At 38.6% G+C, this 19,760-nt stretch overlaps 1 protein-coding gene across 1 annotated transcript in view; it reads right to left on the reverse strand.

Moving 5' to 3' along the window:
- Positions 1-2,288: 2,288 nt before the first annotated feature.
- il11ra (interleukin 11 receptor, alpha) overlaps positions 2,289-19,760 on the reverse strand; it is a 33,920-nt gene continuing 16,448 nt past the window's right edge. The window contains exons 2-12 of the mRNA XM_046860769.1: positions 13,761-13,857; positions 12,888-12,953; positions 12,397-12,567; positions 11,318-11,432; positions 10,902-11,068; positions 10,000-10,169; positions 9,012-9,156; positions 7,473-7,565; positions 6,821-6,920; positions 5,743-5,822; positions 2,289-5,005 (exon numbers count right to left, since the gene is read on the reverse strand). Coding sequence (XP_046716725.1) covers positions 5,744-5,822; positions 6,821-6,920; positions 7,473-7,565; positions 9,012-9,156; positions 10,000-10,169; positions 10,902-11,068; positions 11,318-11,432; positions 12,397-12,567; positions 12,888-12,953; positions 13,761-13,857 — 1,203 coding nt within the window. The 3' untranslated portion in view covers positions 2,289-5,005; position 5,743. The remainder of the gene's footprint in view (positions 5,006-5,742; positions 5,823-6,820; positions 6,921-7,472; positions 7,566-9,011; positions 9,157-9,999; positions 10,170-10,901; positions 11,069-11,317; positions 11,433-12,396; positions 12,568-12,887; positions 12,954-13,760; positions 13,858-19,760) is intronic.

Consider the following 19,760-nt stretch of genomic DNA (forward strand, 5'->3'; position numbering starts at 1 on the left):
TCTTGCTCCTGATGCTTTTTGGTTTTGCTGCGTTCCTCACAGTATCGATTTAAGGCACAATGGCTTAGAGAGCTGTGATTGAGTGTAGACAACAAGGAACTCTATTAAGTGTGTTATTACACAGGTGTATCACCTTCAACATCACACTCGTCACCTCACGGCCAGTGGCAGCTCAGTGGTTATCAGAGGTGGACAGTAACAAAGATTACTGTACTTAAGTAGCTTTAATATGTATCTGTATTTTACTGAAGTATTTCCATTTGGGGAGACTTTAAAATGTAGTGTAGGTGCGTAAAGTCAAATATAATGTAGTATAATATTCAAATGAGTCTTTTCACACAAACCGAGTCGATTAATCGAAGAATCCTGTGATTAAAAATAGGAACATTTTGCCGTAATAAATCGTAGTACTTTTGGATACTTATTTTACTGAAGTATTTCCATTTGGGAGACTTTATGCACCTACACTACATTTTAAAGTCAAATATAATGTAGTCTAATATTTAAATGAGTCATTTCACATAAACCGATTCGATTAATCGAAGCATCTTGTGACCAAAAATTGATAATAGGAAAATTGATGGCGTAATAAATCTTAGTACTTTTGGATACTTATTTTACTGAAGTTTTTCCATTTCGGGAGACTTTATGCACCTTTGCATTTCAAAGTCAAATATAATGTAATATAATATTCAAAAGAGTTTTTTCACATAAACCAAGTCGATTAATCGAAAATCTTGTGACCAAAAATTGATAATAGGAAAATTGATGCCGTAATAAACCTTAGTAATTTATGATACTTATTTTACTGAAGTATTTCCATTTGGGGAAACTTTACGCACATTTGCATTTCAAGGTCAAATATAATGTAATATAATATTCAAATGAGTCTTTTCACATAAACCGATTCGATTAATCGAAGAATCCTGTGATTAAAAATAGGAACATTTTTGCCGTAATAAATCGTAGTACTTTTGGATACTTATTTTACTGAAGTATTTCCATTTGGGGAGACTTTATGCACCTACACTACATTTTAAAGTCAAATATAATGTAGTCTAATATTTAAATGAGTCATTTCACATAAACCGATTCGATTAATCAAGAATCTTGTGACCAAAAATTGATAATAGGAAAATTGATGGCGTAATAAATCTTAGTACTTTTGGATACTTATTTTACTGAAGTTTTTCCATTTCGGGAGACTTTATGCACCTTTGCATTTCAAAGTCAAATATAATGTAATATAATATTCAAAAGAGTTTTTTCACATAAACCAAGTCGATTAATCGAAAAATCTTGTGACCAAAAATTGATAATAGGAAAATTGATGCCGTAATAAACCTTAGTAATTTATGATACTTATTTTACTGAAGTATTTCCATTTGGGGAAACTTTACGCACATTTGCATTTCAAGGTCAAATATAATGTAATATATTATTTAAATGAGTCTTTTCACACAAACCGAGTCGATTAATCGAAGAATCTTGTGACCAAAAATAGGAACATTGTTGCCATAATAAACCGTAGTAATTTATAATACTTATTTTACTGAAGTATTTCCATTTGGGGAAACTTTATGCACCTTCACTACATTTTAAAGTCAAATATAATGTAACATTATATTTAAATGAGTCATTTACATAAACCGACTCGATTAATCGAAGAATCTTGTGAACAAAAATAGAACCATTGTTGGCGTAATAAATCGTAGTACTTTTGGATACTTATTTTACTGAAGTATTTCCATTTGGGGAAACTTTACGCACCTTCACTACATTTCAAAGTCAAATATAATGTAATATAATATTCAAGAGTTTTTTTTTCACATAAACCGAGTCAATTAATCGAAGAATCTTGTGACCAAAAGTAGGAAAATTGTTGCCATAATAAATCGTAGTACTTTTGGATACTTAAGTACATTTGAAGACAAGTACGTACTTGAAATTACATTTGAGTGATTTGTGCATCCAGAACGAATTAAAACTAAGGCAGAAACGAGAAATTGGTGTATTGCATATCTTCAGATCTCACGTGTTCCTTTCACAAACGATCAGGTAACGACGTCAAGGAGGATTCAATTATTCTCAAACACCTCCCTGAAACTCCCTACTTCCTCCCAATACATAACCACTGAGCCACCGCTGATTTTTACGTATGAACGTATGAAAATAAAACACGCTTTCTAGAAAATATTTCAATAGATACATCACAATATTGAATCTGTACAGAGGAAAACTACGTTTGTGCTTAACGAGGCACGTAAAAAGAAGCGACACCGAGAGCACACGTGCACTGTTTAAGCTTTATGACACTGAAAACGGTAAAAACACATCCATATATTCGATAGAGATTTTTGTACAACAATATACATAAATCTATATTAATAAACCGGTAAAGATAAGCTTTAATATAGAATCAGTATCATGAATATGCAATAGCTTGAAAAGAGGCATCAGAAGATCTTTTTTTTTTATTTTTTTTTTAAGGCTTGGTCAGGAAAGAACCAGTGAGGAACCGCTGTGAAAGCCATCCCGTGCAAATAAAGCGAGAAGAGATTTAGGACGTGTGTGTGTGTGTGTGTGTGTTAAATGGAAACTAATGGCCATGTGTGTGATGTATATGATAAATGGATCCTACATTCACACCAAAGCTGATGGAGGTGCTTATATGTTATCACTTCAGTGTTTTCACATACCTGCATGTTCCTGGTACTGAAACGATCATCTGTATACACTCATTAATCTGCCTATGAAAAACAAGAAAACGCCATGTGTGTGTGTGTGTGTGGAGCAGCAGCATGCAGTGAAACATTCATATGAAATTCGAAGTGTCAAGTCAGAAATTGGGGTTTTCATTCTTTGTGTTATTGTTTTTCTCAGATGCTTTGAAGCGTTTCTCAGATCAGAACTGAGATTCTCTAAACTACTCGTTTAAACTCCACATCACGTCGTCGCTTCAAACAAATTGCGAATGCATTGGTACAGTCGATTAATCGATTGCGTACGAATGTCTGCCGTTTCCTACATTATCAATCGTTTATGTTCATGTTGATCCGAAATACATTATACCAGTTTCACCTGAATTAGTTTCAACCCCCAAAAACATCTCGACATCAGTCGCAAGTCTTTGAATGCAAAATGGTAAAACGAGTTCAAAGTCAAAATTGATGAATCGTGCAGATGAATCTTGAACGTCACCAATGAAGGCGTGTGAACGGCGTCAGATCGACCAATGATCAACCAGTTCTCTACAACAGGTCAAAGGTGAATCTTGTGAACCTTCAGACGGAGCAAAACACAGAATTACAATTTCTGGAAATGGATGAACAACCAGGAAACGAGAGAACGCTAATACAGTACAGTAAAAGTGCGAATCCTGTTGCAATCGATATCCCACATACTGTAATGTTTACATTTGTGCTGCTGAAATGTATAGATGTACCGAAGAAATCCAGTCTTGTGCTTCTTCAATCACTGTGATCCAAAACGTAGTGATTCTGATTCTGGGATGTTCATTGACACGAATTCTTAGAGATGAAATAAGGATTTTGAGAAAAGTGTGTTTGTGTTGTGCAGTTTGTACAAATTGTTTTGAGAAATGCTCCAAAGCAACTGAGAAAAACTTGAAACCTATTCAATCACACATTAAAAACAAAACTGAAATTCACTCAGGCAGCCAGGCTACTGAAATGCCCTGCAGTGGAGGTGTGAGGAGGGTAGAAAGCCTCCTGCACCAGCTGTGGATTTGTATCTAAACAACATTGAATCTAAAATGAAATGACTTGGTAGCCGAGGCTGGTTTAATAGTTCCACGTCGTGGAGCTTTAAACTGAACGGTCGCTTGTCACTCTTTAGTATGAACCCAGGGTAGCAATGATACACTGCAATCCATCCTGCTGCCTTTTCAATGTGCATTAAACTCGAATCCTCGTCCACAGAAATCACTGACCGATGTCCAGCTTAGTAAACTGGCATGGTTAACAGAGTGAGCATGCTGAAATGACGAATACAGTACAGCGCAGTCCACTGAGTTGCGAGAAACTCGATGCCGGTTCTGCTCTGGCAGTGATTCTATCCTGAGGGGGTGCATTAACAGGAGGCCAAGTAGTTAACGTTGACTTTCTGTTTCAGCGCTCAACTCGTTTTCGCTTTTCCCAAAGCATTTATAATCGCAGAGGCAAGTCAAAACAGAGTAACCACGTCGATCCGGAGCACGTAGGTCGGTGACGATGCCAACTTACTGTCTTGGAGCGCTGAAGGACGGTTATTATTGGCCCTGCCTACGGCGCCAAAAAAAAAAAAAAGAGAGAGAGATACGTTTTTACTGCTGAAGTCATTATATTTCACAAGGCAACCTTGGGTTTAAATCAAGCCGTAGATTATTTGCAGATGCCTTTAGGCATTAAACGCTGAAGAAATGAAGTGACGCAGAAATCTTCTTCATCTCGGTCGACTGGCTGCGAAATGTCTCTGCGTCTAGCAGCTATGTTCAGGTTCGGGATCTCCGTCCCTTGCATTGAAATGTGGAGAATGTCAACTTTATTCTTAATGCCCAAAAACGAGGCCCACAGCTGCTTCACAGCCATGCTCCTTTTTTTTTTCTTCTCTTTTCTTTTTTCCTTTCTTCACAGCGTTCCAAGTGTCACTACAGCCAAATGGCACGGGTCTGCATGTAAAAGCTGAAGCGAGGGATAAATGCAGACACTTTGAGTTTAAAATGTGCTGGTGTTCCTGGTCCAAAGCCGGCAAACAAAAAAAATCCGCTTTTTCACGTCAAACAATGAAAGGCAGTAACTGTTTTCTGTTAAGTTGTGCTACATTGGAAGGGTGGAGTTGGAAGGGTTCACAGTTTCTGGGACTCAGAACTCCAAGGAAAGGAGCCAATTCCCCAAGCAGCGAAAAGTGAAACAAGGGATATTGATAGTGTGGGTATGAGCGCTGCAGATGCAGTGGCCATGACTCCCTATGATGAAGCCCTATGAGGGCTGAACAAGATGAAAATCTGCAGAGAAGAAAAAGTAAAAACAGATTAGACAAATGTAATTCATAACAATTACATAAGAATATATATATATATATATATATATATATATATATATATATATATATATTATATATAAATAAATTGTATTCATTTATTCCCAACAGTTAATTCTAGTTTGTATTGTATTGATGGTTTCTATAATCGTGACGTGATAGTGGTGGTATTATGAGGTGGATTAAGTCGGGTACGTCTCTACTGAAGGCCCAGGTACCAAATGCACGGCCCGCCACTGTTATTCATATATTATTATCTAATTATGCAGACCTTCTGGAGAACAGTAAAGTATATATGGAGCTGCAGCTATGCTTGTAAAATGTACTTAATCTTGTGCTTTATGACAGAAAAGTGTGCAATTAGCATTCCTGTCTTGATGACACATGAGTAAGCATCAGGAATGCTAGAACAACATGCACATGCACACACACACACACACACACACACACACACACACACACACACACACACACACACACATTCTTTTCCCACTGACATAATGATTACCTCAATCTTAACCTCAGTAACCAGATCCAGGAAACATTTCAGCTCTTTTTTTACTATATTTTTCTAAAGACTGGGGATATTTTGGCACTAATCCTATCAATCTAAGCAATTTTGGTCCCAAAGGCTAATCACATGCACATATTAAAAACACAATGGCCAGTAATATCTGAAAGCAAGAGACTCATGTAACTCACTTTAGATAAGCAAGGACTTCATCTTCACCATTGAGGTTAGTTCCTGTTTTGTAGCGTTGCACCGCCTCCGGTTTCGCATACTGCAAAGGAAGATGTGTAATTGCAACTGGTTTTGTGTATGTAATATTGATTTGATATCCATGCATACATATGCACAATGTATATATACAATGTAACATGCAATATCAGACATTATTGCTGGTACAGATGTGTGCAAGTTAAGACTTGAGAATAATAATAGTATAGTGTTACTTTTGATGCCACAAACATGCCCAATGTAACCAAACACTTTTAGAGAACACAAATACTGTATAGCCTCTGCTGCTGGTCCACAGCAACTGGAAAAACTACATTCTATTTGTTTTTTTGTGCCAGAGGTGTGTGCCAGTTAGCTCGGTGACACACTCCTGCTCCTCGCTGGCTTTTCACCAGCTGAGAAACTCCCACACGACTGCCAAATTTTTAAAAACTTCCAAAATTGTTTTGAAACATAGCACTTGCATGAATGGTTTTTAGGCAAATACACAAACTGCCCTAAAAATTACGCTTCCAAGATGTTTACTAGAGGTCTATAGTCAATAGGTACCGACAGTTGATTGCTGGGATTATCGGCTTTCAGCAAAAATAAATACCAATAGTTTTTCCGGGTTGTGTTATATACAGTACGAAAGCGGCCTCTATAGGCGAATCACTGATACCACATGCTGTTTAATCAAAGTGTCTTTTTATTCATTTTGTATGTAAATGTTTTTATTTATTGGCTGTGTTATTTTTGTTTCAGTTTTTAATGCATGTCTTCTGTTTCCCTCAATATTTATTGATAAGATTGATATATTCATAGTGATTTTTATTGAGCACATTTGCATGATTCGCCTGCAGTTTTTTTTTTTTTTTGGTAATTAAGAGGCTTATCGGTTCATTAATCGGTTATCGGCAATTGTGATCCAAACTAGCTATCAATATTAGTAAAATCTATTATCAGTTGGTCTCTAATATTTACTGATGTAAGATTTTTATGTGTGTTTCAGTTCATATTTCCCTCAAGTTCCTCACTCAAGTTATTAAAGCCAGCACTCACCATAGTAGGACTGTGATAGAAAACACCACCACCACCATTACTGCTGCCAAAAGGCCAAGAATGATCAAGACTTGACTCCCATTTTCATCGAACGATGGATCTGAGAAACAGAAGATTAAGAAAAGAGAAGAAATGTTTTTGATGCTACTTTGAATTCAAGGCCCCTATAAAAACCAAACCCCAAACTCTCCAGAGTTTCTCAGATGAGTTTCAGTTTGACTGGGTATGTCTCTTAAAATTTAGCGAACAGTTCGGCGAGCTGAATAAGAACATATGAAAATCTGGAAACGATTAGCTCATTAAGCCTGAGTGAATCACAGCAGCCCCTGCCATATGGCCCACTTTATGAAGGCTGATCTGTGTTGTGATTGGTGCACGGTATGAGTAAGAGAATAGGAAATCCAGCCTCCAAAACAGCAAAGGCCAGACACATCTGGATAAAACCTAAAAAAGCATCTGGATGAGATCTCAAAGACATCTAACAACGTGTGTTCGATCTGAGCTGGACTAGTGCTCTCTTCTACTGCCAAATCCTCAAGGCTTTCATGGATGGGGGAAAAAAAAAGCTTGGTCCAGTGAAGAAAAAAAGTGAGTATGTACTTTCTCTGAAATGCTTTCTGTAGTTCTAGTGATCAAAACAGCAAAACGGTACCTGGAGACTTCTCTGTTGCCTTCACTGGAAACGTGGACGGGAGGATCGAGACGAAAAGCGTATCTGTTGTAGCTTCAGCCAACATGGAAGGGTCTGAAATGGAAAAGACGACAGATCATGAGAAGGTAAAGGGGAAAGATTACATTATATTTCGCTGGATGTATATGAGCTGTATTCAGGTTTTTATTAGCCAGTCAAAGTCATCAGTCACATGACGTGATGTAAAACAGATCTGCCTCCCGAAGCAGCAGGGCACATGGGTATTAGATGCAGTTCTGTGTTCAAGGAGGCAGGAGTGTGTAGCAAGTCAGAAAAAAAAAAAAGTTTTTCCTCTGAAACATGGGAATATGGCTCATTATTATTTTTAAGCACACGACTACTTAATTTGCAGCAATGTGCACGGAAAGTGAATCATGCCTCAGTCAGGAGCTTTAAACATTCCTTTGTATCAGAATGAAAATGATGACATATTCCAAAAGAGGGCGCTGTGTCAAAATAAAGCAGGACACGATTAGTAGAAACTAGCGATGGGAAGATTGGATCATTTATGAACAGATCTTTTTTTTCGAATCATTTCATTCATTTCGTTTCTTTAATTAGAAATAAAATAAAAGATTACTTTTTCAATAATCAATTTTTCAATAATCACATAAAAAACAACAACGAACGACTCGGACCAGAGGAATCACGAGATGAACCACTCAATTCTGTTTCGGGTGTAATGCACTGCATAGCGTAGATCAGAACTCAGAACTCGACTTGGACCAGAAGAGTTGAGAGGAAAACGACCGATTCTGTTTCCTGTACATAACCTACAGAGATTTTGCGATGCTTTGCTCATCTGCCTCCAGTAGGAAATGAACGAATCACTCTTTGAGACGACTCGTTCTTCTGAGTCACATCAAAGACTCATTTGAAATGAACGGATCGAACATGAAGGACATCACTAGTAGAATCAGTGGCGGTCCGTTGGAGGAAACACAAGGTTGTTACAGCACAGGGAAATTCTCTGCATATTCCGGTGATGTTAGAAAGCTGGGTTCAGCCAAGACACAGCTATGACTGAGAGTCAAGGGCCTTGCTCAGGGGCCCCAAGAGTGACTACGTAGTGACACCAGGGCTTGAACTCCCAACCTTCTGATCAGTAACCCAGAGCCTTAATCACTGAGCTCCCTTTGTTTCAGGTAAGAAAGATTACTTGCTAGATTTTATTGTAGTGCCTTCTGTCCCTCTGTGTGTCTTACTGTGGATATTTCTGGGTGTCTCTGTGTTTATTAATGCATCTCTCTCTCTTTCTCTCTCTCTCTCTCTCTCTCTCGTCTATTTTTGGTCTTCATCTCTCTTTATACGTCTCTGTCCGAGTTCCTGGATCTACGTCTTTGAAACTCGTGTCCCTCGTGTCTGCGTCACTACCTGCGCTTCTAGTTTCTGGATTTGTGTCTGTCTTTCAGTCGATGTTTTGATCTTTCAATTCCTTCCCATTGGGTGTTATATCTATGCAAATGTGTGTGTATTAGTGTGTATATGTGTGTAGCTCACCGGTCCAGGGCTGGGCCTGCACCACCTCACTCCACTCACTCCACTGGCTGTAGTTAATGAAAGCATCCTGGGCTCGTACTCTGATGTGGTGCAAGTGACCTATCAGGGCGTCCATGATCACTATACTAGTGTCCTCGGTCTCCATCTGGACGCAAAACAGCCACACACACACACACACATACACAAACACACACACACACACACACACACAAGGTGTTTGATAAAAAACTCTAAATGCTTCATAAAGTGGAACCCTGACTGCTCCCCATGCCTCTTCACCTCAACCAACAGCACCTCACTTCACTGACACCCTGAATGAGATCTCATATAATTCTCCATGAATTCCAGTGAAACATCTTCCCAGAAGAGTGCCGCTTATTAGAACAGCAAATAGGGAATAAATGTGGAATGTTCAAAGATGTGCAAATCGATCTTATGCCCAGGTGTCCACAATCTTTTGTCCATATTGTGTACAGTGGGGAAATAATTATTTGCTGATTTTGTGCAAAGAGACACAGTGTGTGAGAAGAAAGGTACAAAGATGTTGGAGGTGTGATGATAGAACATGTGATTGGAGGAGTGGAAAGATGTGTTGGAGATGTTACAGGAAAGATGAGAAGAGAAGTGGAAGAGAAGTGGAAATTTGTTGGTGCTATGATGAGAGTGTGTGATTGGAGAGGTGGAAAGATGTTGGAGGACATACAGTCGAAAAGCTGAATTACCAGGTCAAAACATCTGCAGAACATCTGGTGTTTTTAAGATACTATCGCTCCATTAGAAGCAAATCATAAATGTCATTTTCATTTGATTTAATTTCCAAAAACGGACAGATAAAAGTTTCTCATTATTCTTTCCCTGCTTTTTTCCTCCAAGAAAGAACTCAGAGAAGTTTATAGTTTGATGCTCATTTCTACACTGTAGTTTGATCTCCATTGTTATACAGTAAATGTGTTGTAATGACAATTTTTTCAGCGTTTAAAAATCTCACCTTGGACCAGAATTTGGAGCCGACGGGTCTGTACTGCAACTCGAACTTCAGCGGAAATGGGACGTGAGTGTCTGAGGGCCACGAGGAGGGGGGCTTCCAATGTACAAACAGCTGCGTGGGCTCGCCGTTCACCTGATCGCAGATCAGTTCCTCAGGGGCGTCAGGCTTTACTACACACACACACACACACACACACACACACACACACACACACACACAAAGTCTTAGTTTACATAGTACACAAAATTCACGGTTTGGTCCGTACCTCAGTTTTTAAGTCACGGTTTGGTTCAGTTTCAGGACATAAACACAAACATAAAATTGCTTGTCATTGTAAATTAACGCAGTTTATTAATAATATTAACATTTTAATAATTATTAATATTTGTAATAAAATTTGAACAGTTTACCTTCTTTTTATTATTATTTAAAATAAAATGCCTGCTTGTTTAAATATTTTATAAAAATTTTACAAAAATAAAATAGAATAAATTTAATTAATGCAATACACTTTTATTATATTGATCAGATTGTGTAATCAATTAAATTGGTACAAATTAAATAAAATAAATAAAATGTAATTAATGTAAACATTGTATTAAATTAAATAGTTTACATTTGTTGGACCCTATTTGGGTAATACAGTGTTTTATATTTAATATTAAATTTTCTACTTAACCGTCCCACTTATTTCATCTCCACTTCCTGATTAGCGGCTAACGCTAGCGCTAGGAATTCTTTAGCTTTTTCATGCATTCGAAAAACAATTATTATTGTAAGGATTTATTATGCATTTTTGCATTATGCATTGTTGTGTATGTTTGTAAGTTTATTAATAATTTTAAAAACACTGCGTCCCTGAGGGAAATCAGATATATAAAAAGTATTAGCTGGCCGCTTACAATTTTTGTGGACGTCCACGTTAGTAATGGTGGATTTGGAGCCGAGCGGATTCACTTCTGTGATGTTCACCAGGTGTTTGCTTGCCCAGAACTTTAGGTCACTGATGGTGCACTCGTTCACGTCCTGTATCTCTTGCTCACAGGGTTCTGTCTCTTCATTATCCACTCTGTAAGATACGAGAGCAAAAGCACATCGATCAGATTTAATAATAATGCAGTTTCTAAAACAATAAGCCATGCATACGTCTCGTGATGATCCGATTGATGAAGGTAGGAGGGCGATAAACAGATCATCGCAAAAAGACAAACCAGATTAATCCTTTCAGTTCAGCATTGATTCTTTATTATATATCACTCCTTCACATTCATATCTTAAAATGAGTGTGTGATGAGTGATGGTTGTCATGTGACCCCACCTGTATGAGGAGATGTACTTTGTGGGTAAGTGTGTCTTCACTCTCTGTGTCCACGTGCACAGAATTTTGGAGTGACTTGGAACTTTACAGGAAACACTCAGATATTCTGGGGGATCTGCAAAACACAGAGCGAGCAACCAATCAAACACGTCGGTAACACACCATCCACGATGACATCAAAGCAGGCAGATTTCTCGATAAATTCTTGCCAACAGAGAACAGGCTGAACAGTTTAACCCTCTAGTTAAGTGATTTTGCATGTTGGACAGTCCCACCCTTCCTAACAGGAAGCTGGAGTGCTGTGTCGTGTAGTGATTTCCTGTCACAGGAAGTGTTTTGAGTTCGTCTCTGGAGGCCTCGGCTCACAGCATGAGCTGGACATTGCCGAAGTGCTTCCTTTTTTACAAATACATTTCCTGAATATAAAAATTAAGGCCTCCAATAAAGCCTGATGTATAGAATTAAAAAACAGCTTTACAACTGTATAAACGGCTAAAACACACAGATGCAAACTGAAAATGTTAAAGAATTTGCTTCAAATAATTGAGAAATTATAAATATTGTTTTAAATTCTCCATCAATTATTGTTCCCTTTATGATAAAAAAAGAAAATTGACAGTGGTGTCTTTTCCCCTTACTCCCTTTTACTACATATTAGATCAATTGTTAAGGTGATGGACTGCTGACCAGAAGGTGATGAGTTCAAATATCAACAATTAATCGGCACCGATTTATGGGACTATCTGCAAAAATCCATGCTGATAGTTTTTCCGGGCTTTGTTAAACAGTACGCGAGCAGCCTCTAGAGGCAAATCATTGACACCACGCCCTGTTTATTTGAATTCTCATTTTATTCATTCTCGATGTTTTTATTTATATGGAGGGTTACTTTGGTTTCAGTTTGACTTTATTTATAATTAATATATTCATATATTTATTTATATATATATTTTTTAATGAATTCAGTACTATTTTACATAGAATGTATGTTTTTTTTTATCCAGTGTCCATCTTCAAAACCATTGGTTAATTAATCGGGTATCGGCTATCTGAAACAAATGTGGTCAGTGTTCACTTACAGCCCAGGTGCAGTATGATGCTCTGCAGTAGATCTCTTCTTCTCTCCTCATAGCAGCTGTAGTTCCCCTCCATGCTGCGTGTGGTGTTGGTGAGAATCAGCAAGACGTCCGAGGGGTGATTCTGCCTCGTCCGCACTAAGCTCCCGTTGTGTGTCCATACCACTGCAGACCTGCCAAAACTCACAATCAGTCCCTCAATCACTTCACTTATCCTGGCCCATAGTAGCCAAATTAGCACAACCCCTGTTTTCACAGCAGTATTCCCATGGATATTGACCGAGAATATCGATTTGGTCCAAGTGGTGGCTTTCTGAGGCCAATTTCAGAGTCTGAAGGGAGTCAGTGTGAAAGGATTCAGTGTGATTAGGCTGAGCAGCTTGGCCTGTGTGTTTAGCTAGCAGGGTGTGAAGCATGAAGTTATCAGTGTTTACTGAAAGACTGGTATGGCTGTGACACGTAGTGGTTGGGCAGCGTGATAGACGAGAACGTACCTTGGTGAGAGCCTCTGCAGGTCAGCTTCACGGTGGAGCCCAGAGATGCAAAATGCACGTCAGGAACTACACAAAAAGATACAGTAGATACACTGTTACATATTGTAGATACAACAAGGAAATATAAGCTTATTAAAATCAACATTTAAAGAATATAACGTATTAATCTTCTACGGGTTCGATCCGTTTTGATTGCTCGTCTGTGAAGAGTATGAAGTGTGTAACGGCACCTCTTTGGCCTAAACGAGCAAATCGACAATGATCCGTTCAGACCGTAACTCTGCTCGGAGACTGTTTATGTTACCCTCCTTTACTGCCCCTTCAGCCCACAGGATTTATATCAGGGATGAAATAACAGGCATTTAGTGCCAAGTGCTGGACAAAGAGGCAAATACGCACATATGCTCTCAGAGGAGTGGCTGTGCTCCAACATGCCGGGTCTAACTGTACTCCAGAAACGGTTGTGCTCAATGTCTGCTTTCAGAGAATATTGGCAGGAGTATATCATTTAAAGGCCCACCGCATTTCTCACATTTCTCCTTATTGGGCCAGCAGGAATACTGCCATTTACATTTACACACACACAAACACACACAGCTTGAACTCTATGTATGAGCTTCAAACTTGCTCTCAGTTTGGATTCCTAAAACAGATGTGTATTGTTTGTGCAAAATACGACGTAACTGTGCCTCACTGGGTCTTGGGGACGATATCAGTTCTTTGAGTTTGATCCAAAGCTAGACACATGGTAACTCTCTGGCAGAACATCACGTGAAGGTTTATTTAGAGGAGCTCCAGGTGCTTAAGGTAAGCAAAAGCATAAAAGTGTAAACAGCATTTTTTTTTTCTTCTAAAGCAAAACCATTTTCTTACCTTCATTGCTCAAGATCTCGGAGTTGACGTGGACGCAAGATAGAGTGAGGATCCCAAGCACGATTAGACCACGGGGACATAAAACTAAGCCGGGCATCTGGAGAAGGGAAAAACAAATGCAAACACAAATGTAGTTGATAAGACTTGTTAAAGTACACAAGTCTTCGCTTAACAGCTGGCATTCGAACACCACGTTCCGTATTGGGTTTTAGAAGGTCTACCTGCCTGGCAGCTATCAAGCAGACAGGCATGATAATTGGGCACAGGAGGCCTCTGGGACAACGCAAACATGACATCCGTACCAGATGTGTGTACATATCCTGTCCTTTCTCTTTAAAAGCATCACGAAGAATAAACATGACTCGGTTTTATATTTGACAATGGAAGCAAAGCAGCTCACGGTTACACGGTCAAGAGCTGCAACACACTGGACAGACCTTTCAGACGTTTCTCTGGAGCGTATTTAACACCTCTGCTAAAGAAACTCTGAAAAGGTTCAGGTCATTCAAAAAAGTTTCAACGCTGTACAATTGGTGTATCTTCACACAACTTCATTCTGTAGCGCGTGTGTTTATTGCTTTGTGTTTCTAAAGTAAACCAAATAAAAAAATGAGTCTCTGGGCAATTCTTTGTGAGGAAACAACCACTGCATAAAATGGAAAAAAGCCAAGGCTTATCACTCCCTCAGGCTAAAAGTCATGCTTATTTATATGCAGTGAAGTGAGGACATGAGCCACGACACTCTCAAGTGTATTAGTAATAGTGAAAGTAGCAGTAGTGGTATTACAGTAATACAAGTAGTATTAGTCAGAATAACCCTATTATTAGTAGTAATAATGACAGCAGTAGTATTGGAGGTAATAATAGCAGTATTCGTACTAGTAATAGTGCTAGTGGTAGTAGAAAAAGGGGAGTAAGCAGAAGTAAAAGTAATACTACAGTAGTAGAAGTAATAAGAGAAGTAAAAGTTCATAGAAATTGCAGTTCCAGTGATAGTAGTGAAAGCAGTAATAATGGCAATATTACCAGTGTTGCAAACAGTAGACATACTGGTGCTAGTGAGAGGAATAACACTTGGGCTGTCGAAATCTGCGCTTTAAAAACACGTTCACGCAAATTCATTTAAACGCGACTCATTTTATTACCACGCGATTAATGCAGTGTGCATTTCGGTTTGAAAGAGGCGAAATCAAAACCCAACGCAACATATGCATTTATTCACAATGTCCTTTCTTTACTCAGATAAAAACCTTCACCAAAAAAATACTCTAATCATTAAAATTTGTTTTACTGATGGGCCGAGTCTCAAATCAAATCCCCAAAATCCGCCATGATGACACATCCGGCAATTAAAACCGTCCGTGTGGAAACATAGCAAAAGTCATGTATAGTTTCACGAATAATAAACAAACATTTGCATAAAGCATCCATATTTGTCAATGCCCATGTTAAGTAGTATAATAAATAATTTATATGTATTAATTTAAGGCACATAGAACAGAAAATGTGCGATTAATCGTGATTAAATATTTTAATCGATCGGGAACCCTAAGTAATAATAATCGAAGTAGTAGTAGTAAAAGTGATAGTAGAAGCAGCAGTAGTAATAGTAAAACTACAGTATTACTATTTTTATAAACAGTATATAATAACACTACAATAATAATAATAAGAGAACTAATACAACTTTTCATAGAAATGACAGTTTTAGTGGTAGTAGAAACAGCAATAGTAACAGTAATACTAATAGTATTAACTACTACTATTACCAACAGTAGTAACAGTGCTAATACTAGATGTACTAGTGCTAGTGGCAACAATTAAAGTAATACTAATAAAAGTAGTATTAAATTAATAATAACACTAATAATAAAAGTAAAGCAGCAGTAATAACAGTAATAACTAGTAGTAGCGCTAATAATAATAAGTAGATGTACTAGTACTAGTGGCAGCAATTATAGAAATACTAATAAAAGTAGTATTAATAATAGTACTAATTAAAGTAATAGTAGAAATAGTAGTAGAGAGAAGAGGAGAAGTTTGCAATAGTATTTTAATAGTAAACTCACAGGACCAGTCGACTACATAAACTGACTGAAATGATGAAATAATAATAAATAAAGATTCTGCACTGTAAAAGAACCATCTGTTATTCCAGCATGTTGTATGTATCCAAACAGATGGAAGTGGGTGAAAAAAAAACCTCGACTTTCTACCACTCATCACCTCTCACACAATCGAGACTCAATCATCTACAAACATGTCGGTACATTCATTTGTTACATGCCATTTACGCAGCTACATTAAAGGAGACATGTCATTAGTCCGGGTTAACTCGGTCCCTGTGGCTTATCTGCTGTATAAAATTGTCTTATCACTAAACACCAGATAAGACTTACATCTGTGCATTTTGTTCAGCTTTTAAAGCTTACCTCAGCACAAATTAAAGATCTCTGAATATACCCACCGCTTCCCTTTCCCCATGCCTGTGAATGAAATGCCTGTCTTGACCTGAAAATCCTGTCATGTGATTTGTTTGCACATGGTTCCTTAAATACTTTGAGTGACTTAACATGACCCCAGGCTGTGAGCTTCTGGCACACAAATGAACCTGACTGGGCTCTGTTATGAAGAACTGTAATGACCAGAGGAAGTGAAACTCTGCTGTCCATGATTTTAACATTAAAAGAGAACATAAGCAGCAGTTAAACCATTAAGCTTCAAGGATATGCAACCAAGTAAACTCATAAAACACCACATAGAAACTGTAACACCAGTTATAGCAGTTGTACATTACAGCACAATGAAACTGGAAGGGAAGGTGGTAGTTTAGTGGTAAGGCATTGGATATTGTATCTGAAGGTTGTGAGTAAAATCATAGCCACACCAAGCTGCCACTCCTGGGCCCCTGAGCAAGGCCCAAGCTGCTTAGTTATATAAATCTCTAGCTGTAAAAGTATTAAAGCTAAATGTAAATGAAATTTATACCTAGATATCCTAGAGATGTAGGGGTCACAACACAGGATCAGCCATGATACAGCGCCCCCTGGAGCACAAAGGGTTAAGGTCCTTGCTCAAGGACCCAAGAGTGGCAGCTTGCCGATACCAGGGCTCGAACCCCTGACCTTCCGATCAGTAACCAGGAACACCTTAACTATTGAGCTACCACTGAAAGCAGCAGTAGGTGTGGAAGTAATAATAATAATAGCAGTAGAAGTCAGAAGTAGAAGTCTTGCAGGTACTAATGTTAGTGGCAGTAACATCAGCAGAAGTAGCTTTGGAAACATTCATTTCATGCTGCTACACATTCCATTTCACTTAATATATAACTTAATAGGTATATTTATTTCTTTTTATTTTACTTTAATATTTACTTTAACTTTACAGTGACCCAACAATTTGCCTCAGAGATCAAGGAAGTACTCGGATTCTGATTATTCTGATTCTGGAATTAATAATAGCAATGACGGAAGTATTTATCATTTATCATTATATAATTTTCGTGTACTAGTAGTAGCTGTAGCGATAGCAGTAGCTACTGTAGAAGTTACTGTAGTAAAGTATTAGCAGAAAATAGTAGCAACTGTAGCGTTAGCAGCAGCAGCAGAAAGATTAATGGATTAAAACTCCATGATATTACGTGTTAAAGTATCTGATTATAGTAAGAAAAAACATAAGCAGCAGTTAAATGATTAGATCTGAAGACATGCAACCAAGTACGCTCATAATCTCTGTACTTCACTATATTTATAGTGCAACAAATGAATAATAATAATAACAATAATGGGAGTGTGCGGTGTGTTACAGGATGTACTCAAAACATATAAACGGTGTGAAGTTCAACAGTGGAAACTGTGACGTCCATTCCCTCCCATTCTGATAGCAGCACAGTGGAATCATCCAGAAACAGATCCGTCCTCAGCAGCGTGAGAAGGACAAACTGTGCGCGGTGTTCCTGATTAAAATGGCGTGTAAATCAGCTTTAGCCTGTACAAACAAGTTTGCTGCATATCACGACTGTCTTTATTCACTTATTTACTTTCTAGATGTGTTTGTTTATCGGATGGGCCGTGCCAGACCTTTACGTACAGTGTTTTCTTTTCCATTCGTAATGCTGCGTTGACAAGATTAGCTCACGCCATGAACCAGGCCGGATTTTATAGCCATCGAAACTTGAATCTCACTCATAAATTATAAGGACATTAAAATGGAAGTGTATTCTAATCTTTGGTCCAACAGCTCTAATAAGATACTCATAAGGAAGCTCTTTGTTTTGTTCTAACAGACCAGTAAGCAAAAACCACAGAGCAGCATTCTACAGATACAGAGAAGAAAAATAAGAGGAAGAAGGAAGAAGAAGAGGAAGCAACAGTAGTGGCAGTAGTTATAGTAGTAGGAGGAGAAGGAGAAGGAGAAGGAGGAGGAGGAGGAGGAAGATTATTCTCTGTTCTAGTATGTAGGCTTTGGAACTTCCCATTGATATCTGAGTCACTAGCAGTCTACAAACTACATCTGAATACCTACTGCTTTGCTTTGCTTAATATTGCATCACAGTATTCAGACTGGTGCTGTTAGTCAGTGTGTAATGAACCAGTATCAGGGTGTATTTATTAATAGAGACTGCAAAGCTCTTCTGTAAGTCGCTCTCAGTAAGACACACCCCAATGCTATTAACGTGAATATAAATGTTGTAGTATGGAGGTGGTGGTAATAGTAATTGTGTAGTAGAGAAAGAAGTAGGTGTAAAAAGGAAGAATGATGGTGGTGATTGCAGTAATGATGTTTGAAGGAGTATTGTAGGGAAATGAACATCAGTGGTTAAAGTGCTGGACTTCTTATTGAAAGATAATGAGTTCAAATCCCAGCAGCACCAGGCTGCCACTGCTGGGCCCTTAACCCTTTAACTGCTATACAGGGTGAATAGAATAGCCTTTATTTGTCACATATACATTACAGCACAGTAAAATTTGTTCTTCGCATATCCCAGTTTTGCTTGGAAGCTGAGGTCAGAGCACAGGGTCAGCCATGATACGGCGCCCCTGGAGCACAGAGGGTTAAGGGCTCAGGAGTGGCAGCTTGGCAATATCGGGGCTTGAACCCTCGACCTTCTGATCAGTAATCCAGTGCCTTAACCACTGGAGCTACCACTCCCCTTGGGTAATGCAGGGAAACATTTTTGGAACTAGAAGTCGGACCCTGGGGTGTAGGCAATAGTTTGCGAGCTGGTTTAGAGCTCCTGCCATTAGTGTTTTCCAGTTACGTCGTCATGATCGAGTCCCGTCTGCTCATTTCCAAGAAACGGCAGGTAGTGTTCAAACAGCCCACACACCAGAGAATAGTGTGGTTCGAGCTGCCATCATGAGGAGCCCTCACCACTCCAACATGCATCATCGCTGTGTCTTCTACTAAAATGTCAATGACGTCGAAAGTCCCTTTGCACAGCACTCGCACTATCACCATTCTTATCAAACGCTCATTGTGCACCGCTCCACTGCGCCATTATAACTAATGGCAAGGTGTTCAAAGCGAGGTCACACTGCTTCCAAACAATTGCCATTGCCCCAGGGTTCGCCGACTCCTAGTTCCGAAATTTCACATTTCCCTGCGCCAACCTGTATAAATAATTGTAGTTGAATAGATCATTGTAAGTCGTTCTGGACAACAGTTTCTGCCTAATGCCATAAATCTAAATGTAGAAGGAGAAGTACAAGTAGCAATGGTGGTGGTAGTAGTAGTGATAGTGGTCATAACATTAATAGTGGTGTTAGCAGTAGTGGTAAAAATAGCCGCTTTGTGAAGTTTGGATTGTAGTAGATCCAAGGAATCCAGGAACACTGACCGCAGAGTGGGAGGATGCATCCAGGATGGGATGCCGGTTCATTGCATTGGATTGCACCACATTCATTAACATTTCATAACTAGGGGCAATTTAGAGTACCCGATCCGAAACCGAAGAACCTGCTGAAAACCCATGGAGAATGTGTGAAACTCCACAGTCAG

Source organism: Silurus meridionalis, chromosome 11 (assembly GCF_014805685.1).
Source record: "Silurus meridionalis isolate SWU-2019-XX chromosome 11, ASM1480568v1, whole genome shotgun sequence".
NCBI lineage: Eukaryota > Metazoa > Chordata > Actinopteri > Siluriformes > Siluridae > Silurus > Silurus meridionalis.